The sequence below is a fragment of the Palaemon carinicauda genome, chromosome 39 (assembly GCF_036898095.1).
Source record: "Palaemon carinicauda isolate YSFRI2023 chromosome 39, ASM3689809v2, whole genome shotgun sequence".
In the NCBI taxonomy this organism is placed as follows: Eukaryota; Metazoa; Arthropoda; class Malacostraca; order Decapoda; family Palaemonidae; genus Palaemon; species Palaemon carinicauda.
In genome coordinates this window covers 20,275,732-20,285,731 of record NC_090763.1, presented here as the reverse complement: position 1 = coordinate 20,285,731, position 10,000 = coordinate 20,275,732, and the positions used below count along the sequence as shown (strand labels likewise).

At 35.4% G+C, this 10,000-nt stretch overlaps 1 protein-coding gene across 1 annotated transcript in view; it reads left to right on the top strand.

Moving 5' to 3' along the window:
* The window catches only part of LOC137631269 (nuclear factor 1-like), a 143,377-nt gene extending 136,935 nt beyond the window's left edge, over positions 1 to 6,442 (top strand). The window contains exon 5 of the mRNA XM_068363050.1: positions 6,270 to 6,442. Within this exon, the coding sequence (XP_068219151.1) occupies positions 6,270 to 6,442 (173 nt within the window). The remainder of the gene's footprint in view (positions 1 to 6,269) is intronic.
* The last annotated feature ends 3,558 nt before the right edge of the window (positions 6,443 to 10,000 follow it).

The window sequence follows — 10,000 nt, the reverse complement described above, 5'->3', positions numbered from 1 at the left end:
TTTGACAGAGAGAGAGAGAGAGAGAGAGAGAGAGAGAGGGAGAGAGAGGCTTAGAAATTTTAATTAGATTCAATGTCAATTTCAGTGATTGACATTCAATTAACCAAGTAATAGTGCATGCTGTTACACACGGAATTTAGTAGAATATCATACATTTTAGGGCTTTAATATAGAACCATTAAGAGACTAAATTTATTTTCCATTTATTCTATGTATTTCAGACTTGAGATGTAATTTATTCTTATTAGACAGTTGGATTTCTAAAGATGAACATTTTTAATGATAAATCTCTCTCTCTCTCTCTCTCTCTCTCTCTCTCTCTCTCTCTCTCTCTCTCTCTCTCTCTCTCTCTCTCTCTCTCTCTCCCTTATTTTTTTCCCATAACGCCAGTTGTGTATATCGATTGATTTTTTACAATCATAGGATTAGAGTTTAATAGATAAATTAGATAATTCATTTATTGATTTGATCGTGGTAATAACTACTAATTTTTATCATATTTTAATGACTTGAAATATCACGTTTTGGTGTCACAATAGTGCCACAACATTATTTCCATACTGTTGCAAATATCGGTAGTATAAGAGAGGATTGAAACGGTAAGTCTCAATGCCACAATGTCTGACCAAGATAACCTCATGCTGGATGCAGGGGTGAGATAAATAGTGGAGGTGAGAGATGCTACTTCCGGGTATAGAGGATTTGGAAATTAAACGTGGTTTATTGTCTTAGATTTTATTAAACAAAGAAAAGTGTAAGGTAGTTATTCCGTAGTTTATTATTATTATTATTATTATTATTATTATTATTATTATTATTATTATTGAAGACATTGCAAGGACTAGGATGGTAACGATCCTGCCATTCCTTAAAAACTCCAAAATTTTATCCCTATGTCATGTAGATATTAATATCGCATGCGTCTTATATTTAGTAAAAAAGACTAAAACCTGTAAATGAGATAAAGAAAAAAATCTGCAGAGGAAGAGAATTGATCTGGTTTTGTGGCTTTGGTGGGTAGCCAGTGTGGACCCTCGTAAAGGTAGTTGCAAAGAGCCTTAAGCCACTCACTCTCTCCCAATGTGTCTTTAAACTGCGCCTTTCCGTCGAGCCATCACACCGCCGAAAATGGCATGTCCCGCATTAAAAGGCCCCCCTCTCCCCCATTAAAGGCAGTCCGAGGAATGAATGCAAAGTTTCATTGCCGTTGTCAGCCATTTAAGAAGACTATCTAAGACGTGCGCAGGCACGCATGGCGCTGTTGCGAATATTTCTACTTGGAAGAGAATCCCAAGTTTGGTATAGTGTCGCTGGACGTTACTTTATGGATATGAATGAATTAGGGTCTTTTTTTTGGTCGTCGACTGACATTCGTCGAAAGGAAGCGATCGTAAATCTGAAGGTTCTTCCTTATTGAGGCAGATTAACTTTTATTTAATTTCGAAAGAAATTTCGAGTTAAATTTCGAATGTATGCATTTATATACTGTACACAGACATTGTGTGTGTATATATATATATATATATATATATATATATATATATATATATATATATATATATATATATAAATATATATATATATATATGTTTGTGTGTGTGTGTAAATATATATATGTATGCATATATATATTATATATATACATATATATATAATATATATATATAATATATATACAGTATATATATATATATATATATATATATATATATATATATATATATATATATATACACAACTATTCATGAGTGGCTTTTAAAACTTTAAGCGGAAAAGTACCAAGAGATGGAGATCGTTTTTGTCGCACCTCTTCTGTTATTCTCCCAGCCCGGAAAACTCCTGATTGCTATTTATGGCCACAAGAAAGTTAAAAGATCTGAATTCATCTTACAAAGACTTGCGAAAAACTCATGTCTCTTATATAAATGTAATTAAGACTTATTTGCTGTTACTTTTTGTCATTGGTATTAAAGTCTTATCAAGATTTTCGGTGATCAATCTATTCTGAAGTCTTTCATTCTGCCTTGTTTCCAGTACTGTTCTATCCGGTCTTCAGCTGCTAATTCTCTTCTTATTTTGTTGGACAAAAATTGAGGTCTATTGAATTTCTTATTCCAGATCTGGATATTAATGTCTGGTTGTGGTGGCCAATGCGGTAACGACCCTGTCTGGTGAACGCCAGATTGGGGTTCGAGTCCCGTTCAGACTCGTTAGTTCCTTTGGTCGCTGAAACCTCACCATACTTGTGAGCTAAGAATGGGGGTTTGGAGGAACTTATACGTTTATCTATTGAGTCATCAGCAGGCATTGCCTGGCCCTCCATGGTCATAGCTTGGATGGAGAGCGGGCTTGGGTGCTGATCATATGTATATATGGTTAGTCTTCAGGGCATTGACCTGATTGATAGGGCTGTGTCACTGTCCCTTGCTTCTCCCATTCATGAGTGGCTTTTAAACCTTTAAACCGTCCCTTAGGTCTTTATGCATGTTGCATTCTTATCTTCTAAGACTGTACAAGTTTATAAATGATAGGTCTAGTTTAACGTTGTTGCTGATCTCAAGATATTTCTTATTTTTTATTCATTATTTCCTGTATACTTTATTTCCTTATTTCCTTTCCTCACTGAGCTATTTTTCTCTGTTGAAGACGTTGGGCGTATAGCTAATAATAATAATAATAATAATAATAATAATAATAATAATAATAATAAAGTAATAATAAGAGTATTAGCCATTGTAGGTAAATACACATTATTATTATTATTATTATTATTATTATTATTATTATTATTATTATTATTATTATTAGATGATGACGGTTTAGGCATGCTCTTCACACTCCCCAAGAGAGATTGGTTCACCAAATGTTTAACTGGGCTCCACAAGGCACTAGAAGAGTTGTAAGACCCAGGCCTACATAGCTGAGAACTATAAAGCACGAAGTGGGAGATGATGAATGGAGAAGTATTGAATTAAAAGCTCAAGATAGAGATGACTTGCGAAATCTAACCGAGGCCGTTTGCGTCAATAGGCGTAGGAGGTGATGATGATGATGATTATTATTGCTCTTGTTAGTGTTATTGTTAATTTAATTAATACCGGTAATTTTTATTTCAGTCTATCTAGTGCAATTGTGTTTTCGTATGGAAGTGTAGATGTCACGTTTACTTACGTAATTTTCAGTGGTGACTTTCTTTGACGATGGCGAATCACGATCCTTTTGGAAATATAAAATCCTGAGACTTCTCGGTTCGGTGGACAAAGCTCCCAGGCTACTTCCAAACTTCGGAACTCTCCACGAACCCTTGTTTTCCCCCATTTCAAGAGATAGATGTATCACCATCGATGATAATTTTCTTTATAAAGAAAGAAGTTATTTAAGATTATTTTTTCAATTTAGTGGACATGACTTCCAGGATAATGCCAAACTTCGGAACTTTCCACGAACCCTTGTTTTCCCCGATTTCAAGGGATGGATATATTACTTTCTATGTTAATTTCTTTTGAAAAGAAGGTATATATTTATGATAATTTTTTTTTTCCAATTTAAAGTTCAAGAACAATCAATGCTAAACACTCCATAAACGCGTGTAACTGAAACGAACTGCATATTTTCATCCATCTGGATTTTTTTCTTTTTCTTTTTTTTCTTTTTTTTTTGAGTGGCGGCCGGAACGATAATGATAAAAAGAAAAAAAAAAGTTGGGTACTTCGCATTTTTACTTCTTTGGGAGAAGGGTGGGCTGGCGAGGGTGTAGGTCAGAGGGAACGGTGTCGGCTAATCTGCTGGATTTGCAGGTCCTCCCAGATTTTACGGGTCCTTTTTAGTGGCTCTAGGTACGTCATGTGTAGAGAATGGAGAATGAGGAGAGAGAGAGAGAGAGAGAGAGAGAGAGAGAGAGAGAGAGAGTTTCTTTTCGTACTTTGAAAGGGATGTGAGATTATCGTAAAGATATTTCCATGTTTCTTTCTATCCTACAACTAGCGTCCCTTACTGACAAATACGCTAGATTGGCTAATGTTTGTTTTCCTAGTTCCTGCTATTTCCCGTTTAATGACATTTATTGTATTTTTATCACTTCGGATATATGGTCAGTTTAACATAGCTTGGTGATTTAGAACTATTAATATCTCAATTATTGCTGAACCAGCCGTTTTTTCCTCAAATATTTAGCAAATCTTGACATTTTCTAGTTAGCAATACTTGCTAATTCCTTAGTTGCGAGTTCCTCTCAAATGGAAACGTCGCTCATCGTAAAAATGTTGTTAAAAAAGAATATAGGCAGGTGAATGTCTCTTCTTTCTCTTCTTTCTCTTCTTCTTCCTTTGAATGCTTTTCAGAAATGATCAAAGAAAGAAATTCTTTTGTGGTTTTTCTTCGCATTGCCTCTGCAAAGTTATGGGAGTTCTCTTCGTTGCCTCACATTCTGGGTTACGGCATAATCTTTTCATTATTGTATCAGTGAAAGGAAAGTTGGAGGTTTAAAATGTTTTTTTTTTTTTTATTATTATTATTATTTTCTTGTATATCTTTTGATAGCCACCGATTGACCGGGATTCTTATTTCAGAATTTTATTACCTTTTTTTTTTTTACTAAACACTACTTTATTTCATATAGAGCATCGAACAATTTACCATCTTTTTCTAGTTCTTTCGGTTAACTATTTATTGTTTTTTTTTTCATGATTCGACTTGAATATTAAATAGTTTTGTTTCTAGGGTTTGTTATTTTTTACCTCCGGCAACGAAGTTGGAAGGAGGTTATGTTTTCGCCCCTGTTTGTGTGTTTGTAATTTGTATATGTTTGTTTGTTAACAGCTTTGTGTCCACAATTTTAATCGTAGATTAATAAAACTTACAGGAATTAATTATGTAAAAAAAAAAAAAAACTGGAAATTATTAATTTATGCATGTGGTTCGCGGTCGAAGACTAAAAGTATTTTTATTTTTATATTACCATTAGACGAACAGTTGCTTATGCTTCATAATATCTTTATTTAGCCAATCCTCCAAAGAGACTAAAAAGAGCAAGTTTAAACGTATCGTCATCACTTTGTCCTGTAACACGTTACTGCTTGCATCAGACTCCTACATGTTGGTCACATTGCAAATGTCACAATTCTCTCACGTGGGTCTTTCAACGTCCATTACTCGAACACTAAAGACTTCAGAGAGTGGCTTCAGACCTTTCTGTTAACTGACGAAAGACTGAAATGACGACATAATGTCGTCATTTGAGTCTTTCATCATCATTTGTAAACATGTTAGATTATAAGGCGTAAAGCATTCTCAATAGATTTTTTCAATTTTGTAAATTATTCACAAAACTGGTATAGATAACAAAAGATAATTTTTAAACTTCAAAAACTTCTATATAAATATATGAGATACACAATGTTTATAAGTAATTCATCTGTTAATTTTCCCGCAATGCTAAAAGCCTAATCAGTAGTAACACGAAGGATCATACATTTAAAGCTAAATGGGTTTTTGTACTTATACATCTGTGACGCCAGGCAAAGAAGAACAATCAAAGAAACTTTCATGTTTTGTTTTTGTTCCCGAGTGATAGGGCGGTGCGCGGAGACCTCTTAGTCAGTCACCGGATAAACTTTCGATTTCTTCGAAATGTTGTTTGCTCATTTGATTTTTATTTCTTTTGCTTTCAAGTCAAGTTTTCTTCAGAAACAGTCTTCATCCTATTTTATGACTGATTATTGAATGCTATATAAACGGAAGAGCTTCTCCGTATTGCTATGTATTGTTCTGAATGTATTTTTTATCGTTTTTCGTGTTATACACCTGCATATTTCATGTTTCCTCTTTTTCCCTTCTCGCGTCGCTTGAGGAGGAAAAATTAATGTATATATACATCTCAATAATGTTTCAGAATATAGAAATTGGATAATAAAATGAAGAGGTTGTTTATTACTCTTTGAAATCCGGTTTTCACTTGCTTAACGAAGACAAAATGAGAAAGACACAATTTTACTAAGGTTTACTTCCATCAAAAGAAAATATTTGACATTTTTCAAACTCTTTAGCTTCTAGGACGGGAAAACCACCCTACATCGAGGATGACATGTCTTTTTATTGAAGTAATTTAAATTAATTTAGGGTATTTGGGGCACATGTCCCAGCGATGGGGCCAGGAAGGACATTCCGCGCCGAGGTGCAACTTTATTAAGAGTAGAAGACCAAAAAGCAGGAGCTTGTATTTCCTCAACCTTTCCATATCTGGCTATCCTTTTGTTTCCTACCCAATCCAGTTCCCCAACATCTTCAACAATCTTCCATCGTTATCCTTCAACACGATGGGGGTGTGGGGGCGTATCCTTTGGGTTCCTCCTCTGTCTTCCATACCCCTCACCCCCCGGCACCCTTCCATCCAACCAGCCATCACGAAGCAACTATATTACCCATTGGTGAATCTAATGTGTAATCTCTGGTATAGCCAATGCCATCGATTTCAATATCAGTCAATTTGTGCCTCGATTTGGGAGCATAATCTTCTGGTTCCTTGGCTCAAGAATGATGTGTGTGTGTGTGTGTGTGTGGGTGTGGGTGTGGGTGTGTGGTTGGGAGGGAGTAGGTAGAGGGTAGAGTAGATGAGTGGGCTTCCCTCTTCCTCCTCCTCCTCCTCCTCCTCCTCCTCCTCCTCCTCCTCCTCTCCTCCTCCTCCTCCTCCTCCTCCTTTCAAGAGAGACAACGTATTTATATCTGTTTATGTTTCAATGTGTGGGACTTGAACATTAGTCTGGCTCTATGCTCTATCGGAGGACATGTTATCTTTTCCTTGGATCAAATAGGATTTATAAGTACAGGATACTATAATTTACGAATTAATTGCAGTTTTGCCCATTTCGCGGAAGATACCAACATGTTCTTGCCATCATATCCAAATAAATTTCATACCAATAAAAAGTAGAAAAGATTCAAAATTATTATTTTTTTCACGATCTTCCCTGCAAAATTATCTCCGAAATGCAATAGACTCGCTATATTAACGAATATCTTTAATTTTTTTCATTTGAATAATTCTAAATTTACTGGACTGTGTATTAGAAGAAATTTGTTTTTGTATTGTTTTGCCATTGTTTTTTATACTATTTATATTCTTTGCTCTCTCTCTCTCTCTCTCTCTCTCTCTCTCTCTCTCTCTCTCTCTCTCTCTCTCTCTCTCTCTCTCTCTCTCTCTCTCTCAACTTATAACCCCACATTTTATAAGCATACTTCACGAAATAATTTTGTAATTTTGAATGTACAAACCAAACTTACGTCCTATTTCGGCGTCAATGACCTTAGATTTCAGGATGCCAGTAAACCTTAAATCAATCAATCAATCTCCCCCCCCCACCCTCCACCCCCTATTTCTTACCACCCAAAAACTGCCAACGTAATATTCCCATCGCTGGGCGAGCCATCTCCGAATAACAAGAGAGGCGTTACGCTCTTAGGTGTGTTTGTGTTTGTGAGACACGACGGAGGAGGCTTCGGAGCTGGTTGTATGACACCAGGCGATATGCCATTGGTCTTTGTGTCGTCCGCCCCCAATGTGCTGACGGTGCGGCCCTGACAGAGGTTTACTCTTCCTGTTCCGTTTCCTCTTTATCATTCTCTCCTGGCGTCTTTTCATTTTTTTGCTGAATGATTCTCTCTCTCTCTCTCTCTCTCTCTCTCTCTCTCATCTCTCTCTCTCTCTCTCTCTCTCTCTCTCTCTCTCTCTCTGTCCTTGATATAAGTTACTTGCTTTTTATAAATGTATTTTCTATATATATATGTATGTATATATATATATATATATATATATATATATATATATATATATACTGTATATATATATGTGTGTGTGCGTGTGTGTATTATTACTAGGTAAGCTACAACCCTTGTTGAAAAAGCAGAAGGCTATAAGCCCAAGGGGTCCAACTGGGAAAATAGTACAGTGAGCAAAGGAAATAAGTAAAAAGACAAAATACACGAGAAGTAATGAACTATTTTAATTAAATATTTTAGGAATAGTAACAACATTAAAATTAATCTTCCATATATACAGTAAACTATAAAAACTTAAAAAAAAAAAGAGAGGAAGAGAAATAATATAGAATAGTGTACACTCAAGCAAGAGAGCTCTAATCCAAGACAGTGGAAGACCATGATACAGAGGTTATGGCACTGCCCAAGACTAGAGAACAATGGTTTGACTTTGGAGTTTAATTCTTCTAGAAGAGCTGCTTACCATGCATAAAGAGTCTCTTCTGCTCTTACCTAGAGGAAAGTAGCCACTGATCAATTACAGTGCAGTAGTTAACCCCTTGAGCGAAAAAGAATTGTTTAGTAATCTCGGTGTTGTTAGGTGTATGAGGACAGAGGAGAATATTTAGAGAATAGGCCAAACTATTAAATGTAAGCAAAAGGAAAATGATAGGCAACCAGAGAATGTTTTACTGCGTCTGGCCAGTCAAAGGATCTAATATTTCTCTATCGGTAGTATCTCAACGGGTGGCTGGTGCTTTGCCATTATCCTACCTACATATCTCCCTTATATAATAAAAAGCAAGCATCTGACTATATATACATATATATATATATATATATATATATATATATATATATATATATATATATTATATATATATACATACATATATACACACATTATATATATATATATATATATATATATATATATATATATATATATATGTATATAGCCTATATCCCCGTTCCTCCACTAGGGGAGAGAGAGTAGTCATACCCTAGTATAGTGAGGTGGTATGCATGTGTGTGTATATCTATAGAAATATTTAGCCGTCATTATTGACGGATCGTGTACACTATAGCGTATATGTGTGTGTAATGGAGAGAAAGAGAGAGAGAGAGAGAGAGAGAGAAGAGAGAGAGAGAGAGAGAGAGAGAGAGAGAGAGACTTGGGTGGACAGAACCTTATGCTTTTGATGTTTGTTTCTATCCCTTCAATTGCCGTCTACCGGTTTTCCTGGTCTTATTTTTTTTCCAGTGTTCCATCTCTTTTTCTAGTCCAGTGGATTTTCCATTGTTGCCATGTTCCTGTTATTTACGATTTTTCACGACTCATTTTCCCCCACATTCACCATTCGCCCATTTTGAATTCAAATTATTCATTTATTTCCGCACTTTTGCCGTCAGCTGTTTTTTATGTCTTTTTGTACAGTATTCTTTTTTGTACGTTGATTTATATTGATCAAAATATTAACAAGATCATGTCTCGTTTAACTTTTTCGTAATTTTATAGGTATTAATAATATTTATGTAATATTTTGTGGTCTCAATGATGAGGGTAATAGTAATAATTATAATTATAATAATTTTGTATAGCTATTATAAAGCTTGTTGCATCCTGCTAAGATAAAAAATATAAAAGTCAGTTTAAACTTCCTACATTACTAATTTTTGCAATATGTATTAAAAATAGAATTTTGTAGAAATAAACAAACTTCTCGAATCCCCCTAATCCTATCAGATTAGAGCCTTCTGTCCCCGCAGTCTCTTTTTGTCATTTGCGGAAATTAGTAAGATATACAAAAAACATCCTTTTGTTAGACAGGCCACATGCCTCCAAATGCGCTCCGCGGACGATACGTCTTCTAAGGATTAAACGAAGTGTCTTCCAACCATGGCAATGTGGCTTCCATGTCTTTGCTCAAAGTCTATGATGATAGGCGTAAAGGGGGAAAATCACAGAGAGAGAGAGAGAGAGAGAGAGAGAGAGAGAGAGAGAGAGAGAGAGAGAGAGAGAGAGAGAGAGAGAGAGAGAGAGTGACAAGAAGTCATAAGGATTTTGGATGTTTCAAGGACTTTTTAGTCCATCCGTGGAGACTCCATTTGTTGTTTGGTAGCACGATGTAGTTTAAACATTTAGAGAGTTCGTATGATCTTGTCTATCTTATTCTTGAACTCGTTTACCGTGCTACTGTTTACTACATCCAATAGAAGCCTATTCCAAGCATTTGATATTTTGTAT